This window comes from Camelus ferus, chromosome 11, assembly GCF_009834535.1.
Source record: "Camelus ferus isolate YT-003-E chromosome 11, BCGSAC_Cfer_1.0, whole genome shotgun sequence".
Classification (NCBI taxonomy): Eukaryota; Metazoa; Chordata; class Mammalia; order Artiodactyla; family Camelidae; genus Camelus; species Camelus ferus.
This window is the reverse complement of record NC_045706.1, coordinates 26,542,813-26,567,016: the sequence shown is the minus strand read 5'-3', so window position 1 is coordinate 26,567,016 and position 24,204 is coordinate 26,542,813. Positions and strand designations below refer to the sequence as shown.

The 24,204-nt window shown below is 39.7% G+C and overlaps 1 protein-coding gene, 1 long non-coding RNA gene and 1 pseudogene across 2 annotated transcripts in view; 2 read left to right on the top strand and 1 right to left on the bottom strand.

Moving 5' to 3' along the window:
• The window catches only part of HPSE2 (heparanase 2 (inactive)), a 563,834-nt gene extending 553,236 nt beyond the window's left edge, over positions 1-10,598 (bottom strand). The window contains 2 exon segments of the mRNA XM_032491126.1: positions 7,179-7,336; positions 10,216-10,598. Coding sequence (XP_032347017.1) covers positions 7,179-7,336; positions 10,216-10,505 — 448 coding nt within the window. The 5' untranslated portion in view covers positions 10,506-10,598.
• LOC116667079 lies at positions 7,660-13,894 on the top strand. Its single transcript, XR_004323848.1, has 2 exons — positions 7,660-7,786; positions 10,666-13,894. It is a non-coding gene; the product is annotated as an uncharacterized LOC116667079 (long non-coding RNA).
• A 5,867-nt stretch (positions 13,895-19,761) lies between these two features.
• LOC116667078 lies at positions 19,762-23,863 on the top strand (annotated as a pseudogene).
• The last annotated feature ends 341 nt before the right edge of the window (positions 23,864-24,204 follow it).

The window sequence follows — 24,204 nt, the reverse complement described above, 5'->3', positions numbered from 1 at the left end:
GAGAGAGAATGTAAATAAATATAGCAAGAGAAATAGTGATATTTTGTATGACAATAGCAGCACAATATGTATTGTACAGGAACACAAAACTCTTCATGGATTATCCTTGACCCCAAGAACCAGGTGATAAATTATACAAATGAGGTTATGACTGAAAGATCTATTTACTTCCTGATTCACTAAAATTAATTATGCCACCTCTACAAGGAGTAGACCACAGTTTCCCGATCTCTACCACTTCCAGCACTATATAGATCCACAATGACTAAACCGTGGCTAAATGACATGATAACTGTATCTTTGTGAGATATCACAAATTCACAGGGGTACAGTGATCTGCACCTAGCACTCAGGACCTGGGCACCAAATTTCAATATTACAGAAAATGCATCTATTTTATTTTCAAAAAGGCAGAATAAAACATACACAAAACCTCAGGGGATTTCTGACACCCTTTAATACAATATTAAATTGTATAAAATCCTTCTAAAGTTGCTGGAAGACAAATCATGAAATGCCAAACAATGACCTTAGATTGGAGGCTTTTCTTGACGTAAAAAATCTCTAAAAATTGCCTTTGGTTGATGCTGTTGAAGTGATTAAGAGGTCAAGAGTATGTAATTTGAGAGATGTACCTGGGCCTCATTCATCTTCCCAGCCTCAGTATCAAACAGGGGCCTGGAACTAGATGCCTTCTCAATAAGTAAATTCACAAGTGAATGAATATGATAAAATAGTAGCCTGTTTTTACTGTATAAAAGAAAGAAGAGTAACATAAAAATTATCAAGCAAATTCTAAAACCTTTATCTTATATATCCTATAATAACCAAATTAATACTTTAATTTTAAGTTACCTGTCCCTGAAACATACTTCATAACTCAAACCTCATCAAGTGCAGTTATAACACACTTTAGCTAGAGTATGTGAATATGTGCAATGATTTGGAAAATGAAAATGGGAGAGGGCAAGGGTCACTGTCCATGTTGAAAACATGTCCTTCCCCTCTCCACTGCAGTAAAAGAATTTATAATGGCCTCTATTTTCTAATAGGCCCAGTTCCATTTTACTATGACTAAAATTCAACATTCTCATCTTCTTATCTGGATTTACCCAACCCACCTTTACTCTCATACATGTCCTTTCTTCTTCTTCTTTTTTCATTACATAATTTGGAGCCAACAAAAATGCACTATAACTTCTTAAAACCCAAATTAGACATTCTAGAAATACAAGCTTTTCTTAAAATAATTTCTAACATGTACTTTTTATATATTTTTAAATTATAAACATTTCTGAATTAACAAAAAATGTGCAAATAGGCTTCTATAAAAAAGAATTTGATATGGTTCTAGCAACATGAACGAAAAGAATTTCTAATACGTACCTTCTTTGTAGCCAGGGTGGTCTCCTTACTGCCAAACACATACTTAGGCTTTGCCTCATGCTCTTTCCCTTGAGTTAAATGTCCTCTCAACTTGCCTCTATGTCTCCAAAATCTACACATCTTTCACAAGGCCCAACATAACTCTCACCTATGCCTGGTCAGTATTCATATCTACTTTTCCTGTTACACCCTGGCAAACTATTATGTTCCATTTAGCACTTCATTCTATATTTTCTGTTATTCTGTGTTATTCTTCAGATTTAGCAGTATAAATGTTATCTCACTAACAAGCTATGCGTTCACTGACAGCAGGGACAGTGTCTTTTGAAGGGGAAAGGTCAAGTGTTTTGTAGAGTATCCTTCAATTTGGGTTTGACTAGTGTCTTCTCATATTTACAAAGAGTTATGGATTTGGGGGAAGAATATCACAAGGGTGAAGTACCCTTCCCACCACGGGGAATACATGATATGAACATGACTTATCTGCTGATGTTAACCTTGATCACTTGGTTGAAATGATGGCTGACAGTTTCTCCACTGTAAAGTTACATTTTCCCCCTTCACAGACTCTCTTCTTTAGAAATGAGTTGTTAAATCCAGCCCATACTCAAGAGGAGAAAAGAAGCTCCATATCCTAGAAGTATCAAAGAATTGGTGGGAATATGCTAAAACTGTCATAATTAATTAATTACTATAATGGGAAAGATGCTTTGAGGCTATGCAAATATCTTGTTTGCCTTAAATTTCATCAACTTATTTTAACACTGATTAGTGGATCTTGCCGACAACAATAATTACTATTGTGTTCTAATGTTAATATGGAACCATATCTTTTATTTTTTGGAGAATCTGCCATTATTTGTCCGGCATGAAACTAAACACAGAGTAGGTAACAACAAATATTTGTTAAATGTAACTGAATTTTAAGAAACATTTATGTACAATAAAGTGAGACAGTGAAAGGTGGATGAGTTCAAGGCAAATATGTATTTTGGCAATGTGCTGTTCTTATGTCATATGTCTTGGTTAATGGAATGGGAATAGAAAGATAAAGAATTAACTACCTCACCTCTGCTAAAACTAGGAAAACTTCCTGGGGAAAGGAGAACAATAATAATAATTGCATAGTGCCTTAGAGTTTACAAAGTGTACTCCACATTCATTATTTAGAATTTCAAAAGCTCTCAGAAGAGAAAAATTTTAAGAGATAGAGATTGAAAAAGTATTTAAATTTGTGAAAAGGTACTATTAAACTGGGAATTGGAAAATTAGGCATAGAAACTACATAAGGCTAACCAAGAAAAGCAAAAAGTAAAGACAAAGAAGACACAGATACAATAAAAAAATTCTATGGGTCCAGTCCAAGGCTTTAGATCAGGTGGTAAAGTTGACTTAATGCATGGTATAAAACCATACACTCAGACTACCAAAGATAGAGTCATGGTTAAAATAATGAAGTACGTCATTAAAATAAGTATTAAGAATGGACTTCAAGAGAATATTCATTGAAGGTGAAAAATGAATAGAAACTTCATGTATGTGTTTACTCATTTCTGCATTCATTACTTCTATTTTTAAAGTGCCTTTAAGAGGTTCTTAACCTAGTATGTACCCAAAAATATTTGCTGAAGTTCTACTATGTGTCATATATAATGCTAGACATTTTGGGATACACAATAATTAGATGTGGTCCCTTCCTGCAAAGAATTTGCATCCTAATTGGAAAGGTAAAATAAACAAGTATATATATGTGAAAAGTAAGAAAGCAAAACAAGGCAGAAGGGGCCAAAAGAATAACACAAAGGGAAAGAGCTTCAATACTCCAGAGAACAAAGAGATCACTATGGAATTACCTGTTCAGGAAAGACTTTGTGAAAACAAGGGGCATTTGCCATGGGTCTCCAAGAATTGGGTGGAGTGGAGGGTGAGATTTGAACAGAGCCAAGAAAAAGGCATTCAAAGCAGAGATAGGCTGGCTGAACAAAGGTATGGGGTTGAGATAAAGGTGTTTTAAGTGAAAATCAAGAACGGCTAGAATAAAAGGTATATGAAAACATAGGGTACAAAAGGTAAGCTGAGACTGAAAAAGGCTTTGAATGCCAAGTTGAGGAATTTGAACATTTTCTATAAGCAATACAAAAATAATCAAAGTTTTCCAGCAAAAGAGTGACATGATGAATAGGAAATTTTAGAAATATTAAGCTGGCTTTTGATGTGCATAATAAATAGCGTATATCTTGATTAAAGATATGGTTATGGCAGTAAAGAGACAGAAATACAAAGAAAGCACTCTGAATATAACAAAAAGGGGCAGACTGGAGCAAAATAAACTTGAGAACAAAAGATTAACCCAAGATTTCTTTGTTAGGAGCAAGAAAAGCATAACATCACATAGAACAGAGAGGAAGTTAGGCAAAGTGTAAGATTCTTAAGTATGAGGAACAATGTTATTTTTTAAATGTATTCCATCATCACCCTGTTTGTATGAAATTCAAGTTGCCTAAGCAAAGAGCGGAATAGGTAACTGTATTAAAGGACTAACTGGAGAAGTTCCCAAAGTGATACATAAATAGTGGCTTTAGAAAGAGAAACACAACTGCATTAGAATGCTTTAAAAGTATTTGGAAAATGGAAGCCACATGACTTGTTAATTACAGTATTAATTCAGGGGAAGAAGAAAAAAACTCACATCAAGGTCACAATATGAATGAATTAACCAAAAAAGTGTACTTTACCCAAGCTAGAACTATCAGTTCATTTTAATGTTGGTATATAACAAAACTAAAGATGTCTCTTCTCCCATTACCATACACACACATACAAAAAAAACAGCCACTCTATGTTCTCTACCTCTGTTCCTTAAAGACAATTATCCCTATAAATTCTCCCTACATTCTCTTAATCCTCTAAAACAATTCCCTAATTCTCCTTTCTTCTGTATAAAGTTCGGTATCACTGCATCTTAGTCACTCTTTATTTCCACCTTAAAATATTAAATGTATATATTAGAAATTTTCTGAAACTGCCTTTAATAAAAGAAATAATACTTAGCCTTCATATAATGCTTGCAGTTGACAAAATATTTTATACATATTACCGCTCAGAATCCTCACAGAAGCAATGCACAGCAAGTATTATCATATCTATCTATTACAGAGAATCAGCAAGCCCAGGGCCACATATTCATAAGTGATAGAGCCAGGTCTGAATACAGGCTTTCTGGATCCAAATTCCATATTCTCTTCCCTACATCACTCAGCTTCATAATGTGCCAGTAGATGTATCTTATTATTCAAAATGTATGTTATTATTCTGTATTATGTTTAAGTGAATACATCTTTTAAAAAAAATAAGGTATTTACACCCAAGTGCCTATTACAGGGCCATTTACTAAGAAGATTTAATTATTTTAAGAAGCTCATTATGATGACAGTTATCACTGGATGAAAAGTTACAATTGAAGTATAATGTTTGCAAAATGGCTGAGACTATAGCAAAACCAGTTTTGCTTTTAATTCTGCAATGCAACATGCAACAACAAAGACAATATGGGTGATTTAAGGATATGTGAGCATCAAAGGGCAGAAACAGGGCATTCCTACTCTCTTTAACTCTGCTAAGGCCTCAAATACTGATATAGTTCAGAGCATCTTATTACCAGGGAGACATAAATCAAAAGGAGTTCAGCTAGGAGCAATAAAACAGATTAGTGTCTGGAAGGACTGACTTTAAAGAAAGTTTTAAAAGAATTAAATCCAGGTAGTCTAGATAAAACACAGCTACAGAGAAACCTTTTTTTTAAGCTGACACTCACACCAAAGACAGAAATTATTTTAAAGGTAAGTGCCTAAAAAATATAAAGAGAAATAATCAAATATTTGGAGAATATAAAGGGAAAATTTTAGAGAAATTTACGGGCAAAAACCTATGGGATGGAATAACTCTCTCCCACAGGAGTGGTGAAAACTACTTCCTAGAGATATTTAATACCATGTTGGACAAAACAAGAAAAGGACTACATATGGAATGATCCTGGCTGGACTCGCCCCTGAAGTGGTGGGAGGATTAAAGATGACCTCTTAGATCTTTTCCATTTCTGATTTTTTTTTAATTCTATGAAGTATTATGGGACACAGCCTTCTGCCTATTTCCCTTCTCCCCATGATGCCCACTTTCTCCTTTTACAAAGGGAAACAAATTGTACACTTCATTTTAAGCAGATCTTGTGTGTTCAATGAACAGGTAATATAATCCTAGGTACAGGAGAAAACAGCTAATTCCTAAACTTACAATAGTCTTTTTTTCCCCACAGTGGTTTCTGGGGCTCTTACAAGTTTTTCCACAAACTAAAGAGGAAGTAGTTCAAATAAGTTTGAAGAAGAGCTGCTTCATAAGGAAAACTATTAATGTTCTCCCTTCTTGTATCTGATCACAGAGTTGACAGTGACCCTGGGAGCTATAAAGCCCTGGGTCAAATTACCATCAGAGCTGCTGTTCAGGATTATCTTTTACCTTTCAGCATTTTATGCTGAGTGACAGCAAAATCTATTTGCAATCCATGTTTTTATGGCAATGACATTTACCTTTGAAAAGATGTAGCCTTAAACACCTATACACTTGGGCAAATGCTGTAAAAGATTCAAACCTAAGAAGCCTCAGTCTTACTCTCTTCTCCAGTCTGAAACTTAAAAATAAAAAGTTTCTCAGCCAGCCTTGAAATAGATTCCAACTCTCCAGAATTCTCATTCAGTGAAAGCCCCAGAAAATATAACAGCATTTCTTCATTTTGCTGATTTATAAGGACAAGATGTAGCAAAACCCAGGGAGCTCTGAGAACCTGTCCCTGTGCCCTTTAAAAGTAAAACTGTAGCTCTTTTATGAGAAGGGACAGCAGGGCAGAGATAGTCCTCCAATAATGAACCCTGATGCCACTTCTATCCAATCTAAACAACCTCAGTAGCTGAAGACCCATCAATTGCCACCTTGCTTATTTGAAAGACTCTTCGTCTACCCACACAGAAAGTTCAGAGATACTAACACCAAACTTTCCAAACAATTTTTAAATACCATTTTCACTTTTCCCTAGTAAAAATGAGACTGTTCAAACCTAAAAAGACTGGCCTCTTAAACTGGAATAGGATTTGGAGTTTTTAAAGCCCTTCCAACCCAACTCATCTGAACCTAGAAAGAAAGGCTGGCATTTATAATCTGATTTTTAAAGTGAGGAAAAAATGTGACTGAAATTAGGTAGTCTGAAGGAGAACCCACTGTGAAGATTTTCAAACCTTCCCCCAAAAGGGACCAATATAAAAGGGGTTATTCCAGAAAACTTTAGAGTGGGTTTCAAAAAAGCCTGAATTCCTACGTAGCCTCATCTCAGGACAGAAAGAAACAAGAAAAACAAAAAGGCACTTTTTCTATAATCTGAGGAAGGAAATGTGACCCTGACCCTTTAGCAGCCTATGAACCTGACTAAATTTTCTCAAGAAACCCATTACATCTTCTCCCCACAGGTAGCCTGCCAAAAAGTTTTTGGCTACCACTTCTCAGCCTCCAAGCCTCAGCAGCCACGGGAAAGGCCGGCAGCCTGGACAAGGACAACCTGGCAGCCCCCTTTGCCTAATCATGTCAGGAGTCCCACACTCCAGTGTCCCTTCGCCGGAAGCTACCAGTTTTTCAGGTGAATCAGATTCTCCTCCAAATCTGCACTCCCCCCACCCTACATACACCGAGTACTCACTCCCACCCCCCACACTCCCCCACCTCGCAAGAGTGGGAAGCAAGTTTCTCACCATCCTCATAGTTTTTGAGATAGTAATCCGGGCCGGGACCCCCGCGGCTTTTCGCCGGATTCCTCAGGTTCTGGAACTGCAAGAAGTCGGTCCTTTTGCCCCCGAAGCGCAGAAAGGCGGGCGAAAGTCCCCGGGCCAGGGTCACCAGACGCTTGGAGCTGCAAGGGTAGAGAAGGAGAGAGGAAAGGATCCGGGGGACAGGCAAGGGCGGCGGGCACGAGCAAGGCCCTCTTCCCACTCTGCGGCGTTGCTCCAGGCGCCCCAGCCCGCCCAGCCTTGGGCCGTGGGGGTCCGGGGGCTGTCTCCTGCACCCAGTTGGCCGCAGCCCCCTCCCTTAGGCACCCGAATGACGCTTGCCAAAGGTAGTGCTTATTTGCAAAGGATTAGATTGTGTTTGTTTCAGTGTGTACATGGAGTGGGGGTGGGACACTTCCGCTGATAACAAGGGGCTAAGGCGCAGTTGCCGGGCCTCTGCCCCTGCCCGGAAAGCGCTCCTGGAGGAGATGCGCAGCGCACGGACTCTGGGCTCCGACTTTTGCCAAACTTCTCAGATGAAAGCCGGGATCTGCCTTCTTGGCTCCAGGAGCAGCGCAACCTCTGTGGAGAAGGTAAAACCTGCCTTCTTTCTCTCAGCCCAAGCACCTGAAGTCAAGTTGATTCTGACTTTTTTTTTTTTAATACCTGAGTTGGTTTTCCTTTTCCACTACCATATAACCACAGCATGCATCTCACAAATTCCTGAGCAAGAGAGATTCCAGGGGTAAATCCTTGCCTTTCTGAGAACACTCCCCATCTCCGCTTTGCACAGTAAAAGCAATGTCTTTTTGGCCCCTGGAATTCAGCGGATCTCAGGAAAGGTAACATCCTCCTCTCCACGCTCCGAGTTGTGCTCCATCTTTTTCCCTTCCCACTTGGGCCCGTCTGGTAGCTCTGGGGAAAGTGAAGTTTGCCGAAAAGTGAAACCTGCGCGTTGTAAGAGATTCAGGGAGCTTCAGAACAATGACATTTACATCTACTTAGGTTCAGGATTTCCAAAAAATAGGTGTTTTAAAAAGTCAAACGCTGCTAATTTGGAAAGGAGTAAAAAAGGGGCAGCGCAGATGCTCTTAATGGGCATCAGCTGTTGAGTTCCGGATCTCTAAGTTATTTTTAACGCTTTGCTGGTTCAGATTCTGAAAATCAAAATCCAAATGGTACTAAAGAGTATCATAAAGGCGGTGGATAGAAGAGGGGGAAAAAACCCGGAGACTCCAGTTTCGGAGTTTCTAATTAAGAGTTGTGGCCGCCGGGAGAAGTCCGGTGGCCGGCGGGAAGGGTCGTTTGGCCGAGAACTCCAGGACTGCGTTCCTGGGCGGGAGCAGACAGGCGTCGTGTGGGTCGGCGGCGGGCAGAAACGTTGGTGCGAGTCCGGCCCCATGGAAACGGCATTTCCAACAACTGTCCAGCCAGAAACCTGAACAGCCAATGCAAATACGCCCTGCTACAGCTTCTTATCCGAAAAGCCGCCTTCCACAATCTTTTCTACGGCAAGCAGCGCGAACATGAAGGTTTTTTTTTAAGGTCATGAAAAAAAAAACCCTGAAGGAGTGCGCGCAGGTGAAGAAATGCAATGCAAGTGGGGCGTGCAGTCGCCCCCCACCTTCGGACGAGCTCAAAGGCGCGCGCTGTTGCATGGAACAGCTTCCAAGGAGGAACCCGGACGGCGCAGGGGCTGCTTCTGCCCTCCCAGCGGAGGCAAGGGCAGGAACCGAAACGGCCTCGGAGGCAACAGCAACCACTCACTCCGCCCGCAACGCTCGTTCCACGTGGAAGGAGCACTCTACCCGGCGCCTCCGGCTACCTGCCGCGTCCGCTGACCCGGCCGAGGCCAGGGTAGACCCGGAGAGCTGAGGAGCGGACGCGTGCGAGCAGCAAACTCGAATTTCGCAACGAGTGAAAGATACTCACGAAAGACGCGCGGCGGACGCGGCCTCACGGTAGAGAAGTGAGACTGGGAGCGCTTGGGGCTCTTGGAGCCCACAGCTGAGGCTCCAATTTGGAGGGAATTTTTTAAAATTCAACACTTCGGTTCGACATTGCAGACAATTTTTTTTTTTTACAATGCAACTCTGTCCCTTTGGGGAAAGGATCGTGGTTGCCTAACTGCTGAACAGTGACAACCCCGGGAAAGGGTGAGCCCAATTAGACTCCAATCCCTAGGATGGAGAGTTCTTATTCTCAAACCTCCGGGTTTGCTAATCCTTCGGTGCGGGGTTTAGACCTTCGAGACATCCCCGGAGTATTTCTAGGACCCTTTCCGCTCTCCTTATATACGCTATGACTGGAGCGAGGATTTTTTTTTTCTTTAAAGAAAAACTGAACTATGCAGTTATCGCAGGAGATTTAAGGAGGAGGGACTGGGGGGCCATTCAGTCTATAAAAAGCGTTCTACAAAATCCTGAAGTCTGGAGACGACAGTGGAGGATATAAAATTAAAAATTAAAAATCCTATCCAACTTGCCCACTGCTCAAGCTTCTGCATAGATTCGTTTTCTGTCTGGGAGTGGGAGAGAACTAACGAAACGATCTTTCCGTGGAAAATTCCAGTTTCGTGCGATCCCCGCTTAAACATTCACACAGACACACGCAGACACGCACTCTAACACACACACAGCCATTCCTCTCGGGTCTTTGTTGCTGGAGACCTTTTCTTCGCTTTTGCAACTGCCCTGAACCTCTTGTTTCTTTTCAGAAGGAGACGGGGAGGCTAATTGTGGATATATGTAAGCACAACATTTTTTCAGTCATAACTGATAAGTTTCTGAAATGCCTTCTGCATTGCAAACATGTGCATCTTAATAGAAAACATTGCTTTTCTCAATCACCAGTTACAGCCTACAGCAAATATTCCAGGAGGAAAACCTTTCTTCTCTTTGAGAGATCCACTTGACTTAGTTTCTTTTTCTTCTTCTTCTTCCCCCTTTGAAATGGGGGATAGGAAGGGGTGGGGGTTGTTACTTTAAAAAAAAAAAATGATCCATTGAAGCCCCTGCCTTACCTTAAGAAATCGAGCCAGCCATCATGAATGATGGACGGATCCAGCTGCAGAGAGAGGAAGTTTTCATTGACTGTCCTGACTGGGTTCTTGGTGCTCACATCAAGCAGAATCAGGGTCTTTTCCTTCAAACCTGGAGCTCTGTCTACAGGCAAGGGTCTCCTGTCTCCAGCTTGGGAGGAAAGGGAGAGATGGAGCAACAGAGCCAAGAAGAGAGCCACCGGGGCTAGGCACGCGGGGGGGCGGGAGTTGCTGGAGGGCATGGCTTCAGGGAAAGCACAGAGCACCCTCATTAAATCCCTCTGATTTAAACCTCTTTCCTACAGGGTCTCACTGGTGACTAATTGTCCTTATCTAAAGTGTGTGTCTGTCTGCCTCCCCCCCCCCCTTTTTTTTTTGGCCTTCCTCCCCCCCCCCCACCTCTCTCGCTCGCTTTTTTTTTTTTTCCTTCAGTGTTTTGGTGCTGGTGGAGCGAACTCACGCCCCTAGCCAGCCTTCTCAGCGACTCGTGCCAAGAGTACTCGTTCACCAGCACCGCCCCTTTAAGAGATTTCGACTGCAGACATTTTTTAACTTTTTAAAGGTAAGGGGGGGGGGAGGCGGGAAGGAGGAGGAAGGGTGGCGTTGTACCCTCCTGATTTAACCCTCTAGGATCAGGAAGCGGAGGGAGGGATCGAAACAGTACAGTTGTAACATTTCGGGTACGCGGCGGGACGTCTTGTTTTTACTTCCCTCCCAGCAAGACTTTGGGGAGGGCGGTTCTAGCTCCGATCTCGACGCGAAAGCCCCTGCGCCCAGTACTGGGAGCGCTGGAAGAGTCCGCACCAGTCACGCGCCTGTTTGTCCTGACAGTGTCAGGCATTTCGTCCACTCCAGGGCCCTTTTTTGCGTTGAAGCAGTAAGAGCGAGGGTGGTTACGTTGCAAGAGGGGTCCTGCGGAGGAGTGTGATTGCTGCCAAAGCACAAAGAGCAGAGGGAGACTCCATGGACCCAAGTATGGACCTCTGCGACGCGCTAGGCTGCCACACAGAAGCCTCCTCTGACCTCGACAGGGCAAAGAAGAGTGGCCAAAAGGAATACACAGAGTGACCAGGTCAAAAGGCTTACCCGCCCGGAGGGGCAAAGGGCCCAGTCTGCGCGTGGCTCCGTTCTGCCCGCAAGTGTCTTGAGAGATTCAATATACGCTGACGTAGGCCAAGTCAAAGCAACCCGGTCTGCACTTGGCTAGGCTGGGTGGCGCTATGCCCATATGGCCACTGCTTGGCCACTCTACTCCACTGCAGCGACAGAGCTACTCCTCCAGCATCGCCTCTAGGTCAACTTGGGCTTATCCCTCCCGTGGGGAAGTGCGCCTTTCTGGTGCCAGAGAGCAACAGAGTGACAGATGGGTTTTCAAATTTGGCCAGGAGTCAAGGCCAGAGTCGGCCTGCAGGTAGCTCCTGCATACGGGAGAAAGCCAGGAGCCACGCGGTGCCCCATACGCCCTAGCTCATAGAGTCCCGACCACAGCACCTCTCAGATCCATTCCTGGGTCCCCAACTAAAGGGCGGGAAAGAAGTCATGCCTAGTCTGCTGCAGTCTCACCACTGAGCCTCACTTTCAGCTTCTTTCTGGAACAATATGGGCCTTCTACTTGGCAGATGCAGAGAACTATATGCAGTGAGTCCCAGGGCTTCCTGATATCAAACAGGCAAAACTCTCAAAATGCAGAGCAAAGGTTTTCCCTGAGGGTGCATGAGCAAAGGGCAGTATCACAGTCAACAAACACTGAAATGGCAACCTGTGTCCCTGTCCCTCCTCCCAGACAGGATTAAAGAATCTGAAAAGGGCTGGAGTAAATGACCTTAAACTAAGGTTCCCTGAGGAGCTTCTACCAAACTAAGCAACATCTAAGGAGATACAGAGCTTAGGTTGGGTTAGACTGGGAAGTGCCATGAAGACCTTCTAGAAGTAGGACTACATAAAATGAGGCCAAAGGAGAAAGAAAACCCAAGGTATATTATTTAAAGATGATTTTTAAAACCAAGATGTTAATATATTGAAGAATTAGATGTGGGCTCTGGCCGTAAGGCCTGCTTCCTTCAGTTCCTGAAAATTTCTAACATACCTAGATCTTTTAAAATATGTGTATGTTTCTGTGTGTGGGTATGTGGTATGATATAAGTTCCAACAGAAATTATTGTAATTTTTAAATGTGAACTAAGCACTTCCTAGAGATGGTGACAGCCTGGTGAGCAAAGATTTTTATTTATCTTTGTATCTCCAGACCCAAGCACTTAGTAGGCACTCAATAAATGCCTGTGAGCTAAATTATGGTAAGTTAAATCACACTCAACACACTAAAATCATATACTGCTCTCAAGAAGAATGTGAAAATACATACTTTTATTTGTCACAGTAAACTTTGTTTTAGGTTTCTGTTTTAGTAATTTCTTCCCCAGTTACTAGCATTTTTCTCGTCACCCCCTTTAGAAAATACCTATTTTGCAAATTCAGAAACCATTAGTTCATTGCCGATATTCAGAATTAAAACTAATTGCATATTTTTAACACAGAGCCAGATTTTTCCAAAGACCTAAGCACCCCCCTGGATTACAAGTGAATGTACTCTTAAGAAGCCACATTAATTGGGACCAGAGAAGGACCACCTGAGTGAAATAAAGAAATCACTCACCTAATAGATATCTATAATTAATGTAACTTTCAAAAACACCTACTCAGGTGACTAAGGATGAACTTGGGTATAATGAGAATCTGTTTAATTATTAATCTTGTCCACAGTTTTTGCTTACTAACCGAACTATTCTGTAATTGTTTGGTGGCCTGGTTACTTTAACCAGTATTTAATGTTTTCATCAGAAACTATACGTAGTATAAAAATCAGACCCAGCAAAACAGTGCTCTTTCTTAATTCCTGATGAAAACCATGTCTCTAGTCTGGCCATTGAAATTCTATAGTCATGTCCAGCCGCAGGACGTTGAGGCAAAAAAAGCAATTCGATTAACATTTAAGGAGTTCCAGATAGCCTGGCTGACTCTGAGATGACCTGATTGGTACTTTGGTCTAGTTTGGGTATAGCTCTCCATAGGGCTACTCTTTCAAAATAGCACCCACTTCCAAATCATGATTTTTATGTTACCTCTCATCTAATCCTAAATTATATTATGTAAGTAGCTCATTATTAATCTATATATTAGACTGATGTTTCTATCCTATCTTCTGTGTGCCTAGTGACAACAATCTGTATCTCTGTTCTGCCTTAGTCTGTTATCTCCTAGGGGACAAGAATCAGGCCTCTGTATAAAATATGAATTCTTGGGAACCAGATGCATTGAAGTATCTTTGGAAATGCTCTGCCTGGTGTTACTAAATGGTCCTTATAGATAAATTCTTTTGCTATCTAGGAGTCCAGCTTCCCAGATTTGTAAGAAATCTTGAAGATTAACTGGCTCAGTGATTTCTAGACAATAGGATTTCAAAAATAATATTAGTTAGTGTGGAAGAACATATATTTGCCAAATTTTTATTTTGTCTAGTAAGGACCTTAAAAAAAATCTATCAACTACTTATCACTATTTCTTCCCCAAAGAAAAGAACATTCTAACAGTCAAAAAAAGCTGAAATGATATGTCAAAATAAACAGTGAGTGTTTAAACTGAATAAATTTAGCTTCATGAAAAATCACTATGTTTTATCATTTCATCTCAGATCCATGGAAATATGCCAGTGACCAACATAGGTGCCATGACTGGTGACTGGGACTAATAAATAATATATCCCATGTTTATAAATAATACATTCCAGGTTCTATTTTGTAGCATATAGTGTGCATGCTTTTTAATGATGGCCATCTTGACTACAATAATTTCTTTACACTTTTCCTATGCTTTCTTCTCATTTTTAGCTTGTCACAAACTCGCTGACTCCCTTTGCTTCTATTAAACATTCAAAGCCATGGTTATTTCTATGCCCATTTTCCCCTTCTAAGAGAACTATACCTAAATCTCTAATAGCTAGAAAAAAAATCCTTCCACCATAACTGGGACTGGGAAGCATGAAGTTGTAACAGCCAGTCCACTGTGTCATCACTGCCTGTATATCTGTCCATGATGACTACTATTTATTGAGATCTTATGGTCCAGGCATGGTGCTCAGGACCATTATCTTACTGATACTGGATAACTCTGAGAGGTAGATATAATTCATTATTATATCTAGTTTACATATGAGAAAATTGAAAGTCAAACTTGTTAAGCAACTTTCTCATGGTACACAGCTAATAAATGGCAGCAAGGATTGAAACCCAGGACCTCCTGACTCCCAAGCCTGTATCTGTGTTCTTAACCATTGCACTTTACTGCAAGTAGCTAAAATACTGCATTCCCTCTAACAACCTGTCAATGTATCATGGGAAAAACCTTGGAATAGGAATTAGAAGACCTGGGTTTAAGTCCTGACTTTGCAGATCCTATCTTTATGATCTTAGGTAATTTTTAACTATTCTAAGATATAACTGCCTACTCTGTAAAATTAATAACCTAAAGTAGAATAAGAATCAGCTAAATTTATGTATGAAGAAAGTGATTTCTCCCAAAATATTTATACAATTTGCTATTTCTTTCTTGTTATTTCTTATTCCCTCTCCCACACTTGCCACAAATATATTCCCTTAATTGACCACTGGGGCTAGAATAAAGTTATATGTAAATAACTTAGTCATAAACTTGAAACAAAAGGTCAACTCTATCTAATAAGATGCAGTAGTAAAATGAGTATGTACTGCATTTTAACCACACAGGCTCTTCTGCCTGTGATTAGCATCTGAAAAAGGAAGAAAAGTTAAGCAGGTTTTACATACCTCCTTCAATTTTCCACTGGGAGAGGGGAGACAGGAGTGGAAAATGGATAGTGCTGGGGAATAACAGAGACCGTGTCTCTGAGCTGCTTAAGGATAGCAACACTTTTTCCATATGGAAAGTTGAAAGGGAAAGGACTTTTTAACTCTATGATTATTCTTCCTATTATATAAGAAACTCTGGCCAGATGAGTTTTGTTCCCATTGTTGCCATTAAGCAGTAAACTTTTGTGGGGAAGATCATAACCATAATAGATGCAGTTGACTTTAATGAGTTCAGTCTGAAATCCCTTAACATTCTTGGGGGTAGGGATGACTGATATTTGAGGAACTGCTACAGATGGGAAACCAAGTAATGGAAAAATAGATTAAAATTATTCAGAGTCCTTAGCACATTCATTGAAGAGATGTCCTGGCCCATTCTGCCTTTTGTACATTCAAAAGGCCCTGAAAAGCACTGTGTGATACTAGAAATGATATGGACTCTATAGAGTTCAAGACTTTGATTAAAACCCAACTCAATTTACAGTCTGCTCATGTGACCTTTGTTGAACAAGTTATATATTCTTGCTGTGCTCCAATTTACCCATCCATAAAATAGGCATAAGTATACTTCCCTCCATGCGTGTTGTGAGAATTAAATGAGGTATTAGTTCCTGGCACACAGTTACTACTCAACTATCATTGTCACTGGTTGGGTTTCATGGTGGAAATAAATGTAATTTGCATGGAGAAGGTAAGAAGAAATTTATATACCTACACCTGAAACCTAAGGTTTCAAAATAGTATAATAATAACTTACTTGTATCCTGTTCCATTTTATGACTATAGCATAGATAGGACAAGCTTTATCCTCATAATCCAGGTAAAGAAATCAAAGGTCAAAAAGTTCAAAATGCTATCTCTTGAAGAATCTTAAACTAAAGCCAGCTCTGGTGACTGAAAACTAGACTATCCTTTTGATATGTCTGTTACTGAAAATACTTGAGAACTTTTACATATAATGTCCCAGGACAAAAATTCAAATTGTCTTTCACATTATAGCTTCATTAACTACAAGTTTATATATAGCTTCAAACAACTGTAAGTTGTTTATAGTTTCCACTATACCACTTTCTCAGTGAGATAATTCTAAGTATTAATTAATGCTAAAGGTAATTTCTTAAAAAATATAAATATCATACACATTTATCTCAATATCTCCTATTTTTATCTCAACATTGAGAAAGCTGGATCCTATTTTTATCTCAACATTGAGAAAGTGATAAAACATTTGCCTGGATCACAACTGTGTCACAAAAGTGACTAGCTGTGACTATCTTTTGTTCCCTAGGCTGATGGCACAGTTTGACCTTTTTAAATACCTTAGTTCAAATAAGCTTAGTTCATAATAATGGGAGTTAAACAAATATTGACAATTTAAAAAGTCTACCACAGGTTCAATCCACTCCTCAATAATCAAAATCAGCTGATAGACTCTACTTGTACATACTTACTCAACTGAATGTTTTGCCTCTGCCTGAATTAACATCTAGATCCCTAATTCTTTGCAGTAGTTTTGTCCCCACATAAGCAGATCCAAGTCCTTCCTAGCTCAATGCCAGTTACTAAAATGTACCTACCTTAATGCTCAATGAATTTTCCAATTCTTCTTACTCCTTTTGGTCACCTATAGACACGGACATGCTGTGACTTTTAGAAACTATATTTCATTTCCATCAGACACTTAAATTTTAACTTCCTCTTTTGATTTTCTGAAGCCTAGCCATAATACTGTGTTTAAATACTTAAAAATGTTTTTCTATTTCAGGAAGAAACAAAACTCAGTTTGAGAGTCTAGGTCAGTGATTCTCAGCCGCAGCCACACATTAAAATCACCTGAGGAGCTTTTTAAAAATAACTATGGCCTGGGCCCACCCCAAGATATTCTGGTAATTGATTTGGAGTGGGGCCTCAGCATATCCTGATCCCTTGCTATACAACTCTAGTTTGTGTCTAGTTTCAGTGAGCAAATTTAAATGACAAGGGATACCACATTATTTGAATCTATTTGATTTCTAGTTTTTTCAGGTAATGAGGCAAAAGACTTCAAACACTAAGGGATAACTCAAAAAAACTTTTTGAGTCTATTCTGTTCCTAAGTTTAAACAATGAAAGTTCAGATATTGAGGGACCAACCTCAAAGGGGAAAATTATGCTGGTAAATACCATATATCCTAATAGCTTAGTGGATTCTGAACTGATTATTCCTTCATTCAATAACTGTTTTCACTTTACACTGTCGGATTCACCAAATGTGAATATTGGATAATTAATTGTGGATGTAAGGAGACGGGAGATTTCCTGCATGCTGATGAGAGTGTAAACTGGTTGAGCCATTCTGGAGAATGGTCTGGCAATATTTAGTGAAATTACATATGTGTATTCCCTAAAACCTACCAATCCCACTATGGGCGTACATCCGCAAGCAACTCACAAAAAGCTCATAAAAGGACTTGAATGAAGTTGGTAGTAAAGCACTGATTTTTAATACTAAGGAATTATAGGCACCCAGATGTCCAGCACAAGGGAAATGGACAGGTAAAATGAGGAAGGCAGCAGTTAGAAGCAATGAACTAAATGTACATACAACAACATGGATGGGTTTTAAATAGAATGATATATTAGAAATTTTAAAAAAAGGATAGCTATAGCATTATTACATTAGTGCAAATTAAACACACCCATATGAAATAATATATTTTACAAGGATACAAAAATATCAAAGGACAAAGATCAAACACAGTAGAGTTGATGCCTATAAGGTAATCACTCAAAGAGGGAAAAAAATTAAACAAAAGGCTTTGCATGGTCCAATGTTCATAAACATTATCTTGCATTCAAGCAATACTTATATTTTCTGAGGAATGAAAGCGAGAAATATTTATTGAATGCTGACTATAAGCTAGGTAGTGTGTCTGCCTCCCCACCTTGGGATCCAAAGAATATCCTTGCCCTTGGAAACCCCACAGTTCATCTGAGAAAATGAAGACGTTAACAAAAATTCATTTGACAAGTGCTATAATAGTTTGGTGAAAAGTGCTGCAGAGCACTGTAAGGGATTATGACTTAATATTGACTTGTGTTTATATAGGAGTCTATTACTTGATACATACATAATTTTCCATCACAATAATGACTGAAATACAACATACTTTAATGAGCTGGGTGTTCTGGGGTTTTTGTTTTTTTTTTTTTTCCCTTTCTTATTTGTTCCTAGTTTTGCCTAGTTTCTACTTTGGGTAATGGCTAAGACTTGCCTGCTGTAGAAATGTTGGAGTGCCATCTGCTGGTGGAAATGTTTTAAATTCCTCCAGCTATTTCACAATCCATTTTCAAAAACAAAAATATTACGTATATTGTATGATATTTGGCCTTGAAGGAATCTTAGAGATCATCTATTTCAGTCCCTTGGTTTAGAGATGAGGAAATATCTCCTTACAAGTGTGCATCTCATTTAAGGGAAATGTGTATGTGCATTTTCACACTTTCAACACAACTGTGAGCTTCACAGAACTGTATACAATAAAGACTCGCGAAGTTAAACTATCTTAATTTTCCCATATAGATAAATACATAAACTCCTTTAGAGAGGTCCATAAGACATGTTTAAATAGTTATATAAAGCCCATTTCCCAGGAAAACAATCTAAGGAAGGCAGCTTATTGCAGTGCCAAATGAGCTTTGAGGTCAGACCTAAGTTCATCTCAGCTTTACTAGTTACTAATAAGCCTTAGGGAAGTTATCCAACTTCCCTGGATCTCAATTTCTTTATATGTGAAATAAGAACAGTAATGTAATTTACAGGGATGTTGTAATAATAAATTGTGGGGGTACATGTAAAAATAAAATGTATAGCAATGTCAGAAAAATATTCAACAGCTAAACTAAACCTCTAATACTAATTTAAATGAGCTACTTAATCCACCCCTTAATAAAGCTAAAACCTGTACATGGCTCTTCCTCCAATTTATATTTTATATTTATATTTAATATAAATAATTTGCTGACCCTAAGATACTTCATATCATTAATTCTCATAAAAATGTAAACGGAAGGCAAAACGTGTTTTAATAGTTCATTGACTATCTGGGCAGATCATACTTCTGATTTAAGGCCTTGCTATTCAAAGTATGGTCCACAGATCCAGCAGCATTAGCATAACCTGGAAGCAGTTAAAAATGCAGAGTCTCAGGCTCTACTCCAAACCTACCAAATTACAATCTACATTTTAACAAGTTCCCCAAGTGATTAAAATTAATATTTAAAGTCTGAGAAGCATTATTTAAGAGGACAACAAATAGCACCTGAGCTCCATTATTTTACCAAGAGGAACTAGCTCTGCACTGTTCCTCTTGGCTAAATTTATCTATTTATTTAATATTTAAAACATGGATACTGATGGTGAATAAACAATTATAAAATATAGAATAGATCCATCAAAAACATCATGAAAATTATCCACAAAGATATGTCTATGCATCTTTGTGAGACTAATGATAGATGAAGCAGAAATTTCAAACTTAGCAACAGCCAGCACCAGCTACAGAAACAACCTCCAGTTGCTCAGAAGTCTGAACGTCCAGGTGGTGAAAAAGCATGAACTTTATGAAGAAAAAATTAGGCATGGCACACCTGAGCTTTAACCAAATTATCAAAATACAAGTAATATGCTACTCATTCTGTGATAACAAAAAAAGTTAAAGTTATAAAATATCTACCTAGTATTCACTATGTACAAGACATAATGGAATCAAAACAAAGTCATACAATTAAAGAGGAAGAGTAAGCACACAATACCATGCAGGCAGACAAGCAGGCAAAAACTGTTCTCGCCAAAGGAAGATTCAATATGAAAATAAAGTTGGTATCACTATAAGCCACTTCATCATCTCAGGTAAGAAATCCATCTACCCACTCATGCAGACAAATAGTAACACATAAAATAAGCAACTTTCTTGAGCACTTACCAAGTACGAGGCACTTGCAAAGTATTCTAACGCATTATCTTATTTAATCTTTACAATAACTGAGAATTGGGGAGATTAAGTAACTTGCTGGAAGTCAATACCAAGGAAGAAGTAGCTTGGGGATTCAAACCAAGCACAAAAGAATTACAACTATTTACAAAGCAACTACCTATGAGACTGACTTGAAGACTAGCAGAAAAGATTTTCCACAACTAAAGATATAAAGAAGGAACCATAATGAGATAGGTAGGAGGAGCAGAAACACAGTATAGTCAAAACCCACAACCCTGGGTAGACAAACCACAAATGGGAGAATAATCATAACTGCAGAGGTTCTCCACCAAGAAGTAAGGGATCCAAGTCCCACATTAAGCTCCCCAGCCTGGGAGCCCTGCACTAGGAAGACGAGCCTCAGAATGTCTGGCTTTGAAGGCCAGTGGGGCCTGCGTACAAGACAGCTTAAGGGCAATAAGAAACAGAGTCTGCTCTTAAACAGTGTACACAAAATCTCATATGCTCTGAGTCCCAGGGCAGAAGCAGTACTTTGAAAGAAGCCTGGGGCACAGCCAACTGCTGATCTTGGAGAGCTTCCCAGAGGGGCAGGAAGTAACTGGGACTTCCCCTGACGATACAGAAACTGGTGGAAGCCATTTTGGGGAGCTTGTTCTACCACAAGGACACTCGTGCTGGGAAGCACCATTTGGGGTTCTCCCTCTAGACTATTAGTGACAGGGGGCTTATCTGCCCATCAGCAGGCCAGCACCCACCCAGGACCCCCAGGTCATATAGTCAGTCATTCCAGGACCTGGTCCCACTCACCAGCAGCCCAGCACCAGCCCCAAGATGCCCTAGGCTGCACAACCAGCCACCCCAAGACCCCGCCCTGCCCACTAGTGGGCAAGCACCAGCTCCAGGACCCCCTGGGTCACATAGCCAGCCATTCCAGGACACAGCCTTGCCTACGAGCAGGCCAGCAGCCAACCAGATCAGGGGCCAACCTCACCTACCAGCATGCCCATAATACTTGGCCCCACAACAGAAAGACCCACCTAGCCCACATAGAAGGCATACCTAGTATAGCTCAAAGAACATATCCTACATAAGGCCACTTCTCCAAGGTCGGGAAACATAACCACCACCTAACAACTAGAAATAAACACAGAGAACTAGGCAAAATGAGGAGACAGAGGAATATCTTCCAAAAGACAAAATCTCAAAAGAACTAAACGAAGTAAAGACAAGCAATCTACCCAATAAAGAGTTCAAGGTAATGATCATAAAGATGCTGACTGAACTCAGGAAAAGAATGGATAAGCACAGCAAGAATTTTAACAGTTAGAAAATAGAAAGAAGACCCAAATAGAGCTGCAGAATACAATAACTGAAATTAAAAATACATTAGAAGGAATCAACAGTAGACTGGATGATACAGAGGAACAGATCAGTTAACTGAAGACAGAGAAGTGGAAATCACTCAAACCAAACAGAAAAAAGAAAAAAATAAATTTTAAAATGAGCTTATTTTAAGAGATTTTGGGGACAACATCAAGCAAAAGGGGATACCAGAGAAAGAAGACAGAAAGGGGCAGAAAATTTATTTGAAGAAATAATAGCTGAAAACTTCCGTAACCGGGAGAAGGAAACAAACATCCAGGTCCAGGAAGTAAGATGAATCCAAAGAGGTTCACAGTGAAACACATTATAATTAAAAAGGCAAAAATTAAAAATAAAGAGAGAGTCTTAAAAAAGCAGCAAGAAGTCACAGCCAGTGGCAGCTGTGGGCTGCCGTGTCCCCACACACAGATATCCCACCATCTCCCTCCATCAGGCAGGCCTGCCTCTGGCATGCTTGTCCTCTAGCCCTGGGTAGCACTGTCATTGCCTGCCTACCCATCAGCCAGTCAGAGTGCCGAGCCTGGTTTCCACTGTCTCCCTGGACCACTTAGTCTCAACCTGGGTGTGGTTTCCACCACTAAAGGCTCACTTTTTTTCACTTTCTGTTCTGTCTCTTTCCATAAATGAAGCATGACTGAGGACTCCCAGAGAAACTTTCGCTCAGGATATTATGAAAAAGTGGGGTTTCATGGAGTTGAAGAAAAGAAATCATTAGAAATTCTACTAACAGATAACCATCTAGATATCAAGAAACTTTGTACTTTTAATTAGAGGTTCCCACCCCCATCCACGTACAGTGCATTGGTCTGGAAGGTGATTTTATTTAGGAATTTTGCCTCCACACCATGAGTCGCATACCCAGGTGATGACGTATCACAAAAAGCAATACTCTTATGTCCTTCACGCCATGGAAGTCATTCACTTTATCAGTGATGCCACACCTCAGGTTGAAGTCTATCTCTACATGTATCAGCTGGAGCCTGGGAAGTTGCCTTGAAGTCCCTACTTTCCACTGGGGCCAGAAGATGAAGTATTTCTCACCATTGCTAAAGCCATGGAAGAGATGGTGGAAGACAGTGTGGACTGTTACTGGATTACCCAATGCTTTATGAACCAGTTAAATAACAAGTACTGGGATTCTCTACCCCAGATGCCAAAGGCTTTTGAACACTACTTGAATCTAGAATATAGCAGACTGCTAAGTCAACCTAAGATGTGTTCTGCAGTGTCCAAGCTTCCTTATGATCTCTGGCTCAAGAGGTGTTTCACCAGATGCTTGCCTGAATCCAGTTTACAGAAGGTTTGGGATAAAGCTGCAAGTGGATCCTGTAAGACACTAGTTTTTGTAGCTGTGGAAATTCTATTAATCTTTAAAATAAAAGTAATGGCACTGAACAGTGAAAGAAGATAACAAAGTTTCTGGAAAACATTCCCCAGGACAGCTGAGATGCAATCATGAGCTAGGCCACTGACCTATAGCAGAAACACTGCAGGACCCCAGTCCACTCAGCCTGAATATTCCCGACATCGTGGACAGTCTGCCAGGCCTGCCCAGGGCATTTTGTTCTTAAGATTTGATCTACTAAATTGATAATAGGGTTCTTGCTTTGGTGCTTAAAGTGTAAATGTTTTTTCTATTTAAGATACTTGGCGGGGGGGAAAGCAGCAAGAGAAAAGCAACTAGTAACATACAAGGGAACTCCCATGAGCTGACTTTTCAGCAGAAACTCTGCAGGCCAGGAGGGAGTAGCATGAAATATTCAATGAAAATGAAACAAAAAAACCTACAACTAAGAATACTCTACCTAGCAAGGCTATCATTAAGATTTGAAGAAGAGACAGAGTTTTACTTTTGGCAAAGCTAAAAGAGTTCAGCACCACTAAACCTTTACAAGAAATGTTAAAAGAAAAGAAGCAAAAAAGAAAAGACCACAACTAGATATGACAATTATGAAAGGAAAAATCTCAGTGGTAAAGCAAACATACAGTAAAGGTCGTAGGTCAAACCACTTATAAAGCTAGCAGGAAAGTTAAAAGACAAAAGTAGTAAAATAATCTTTGCTCACTATAAGAAGTTAAGGAATACACACACAAAAAAAAGATATAAAATATAGGCCAAAAACATTAAATGGGAATAGGGAAAGGGAAGTAAAAATGCAGGGTTATTAGAATGCATTCAAACTTGAGAGATCATTAACTAAATATAAATATAAATATAAATATAAATATAAAGTATGTATTGAACTCATGGTAACCATAAATCAAAAAACTATAATAGATATACATCAAAAAGAGAAAGGAATCCAAACAAAACACTAAAGATATCAAATCACAGGAGAAGAGAGGAAAAGAAGAACAAACAAAAAACTACAAAAATAACCAGAAAACAATAAACAAAATGGCAATAAGTACATACCTGTCAATAATTTCTTTAAATGTAAATAGACTAAATGCACCAATCAAAAGACAAGATTGGCTGAATGGATACAAAAACAAGACTCATATTTATGCTAAACAAGAGACTTACTTCAGATCCAAAGACACACACAGACTGAAACTAATGAAATGGAAAAGGGTATTGCATGCAAATGGAAATAAAAAGAAAACTGAAGTAGTAATATTTAAATCACACAAAATATTTATATCAAAACAAAGATTGTAACAACGACACTACATAATGATCACGGAACAAATCCAACAAGAAGATACAGCAATTGTAAATATATATGCAA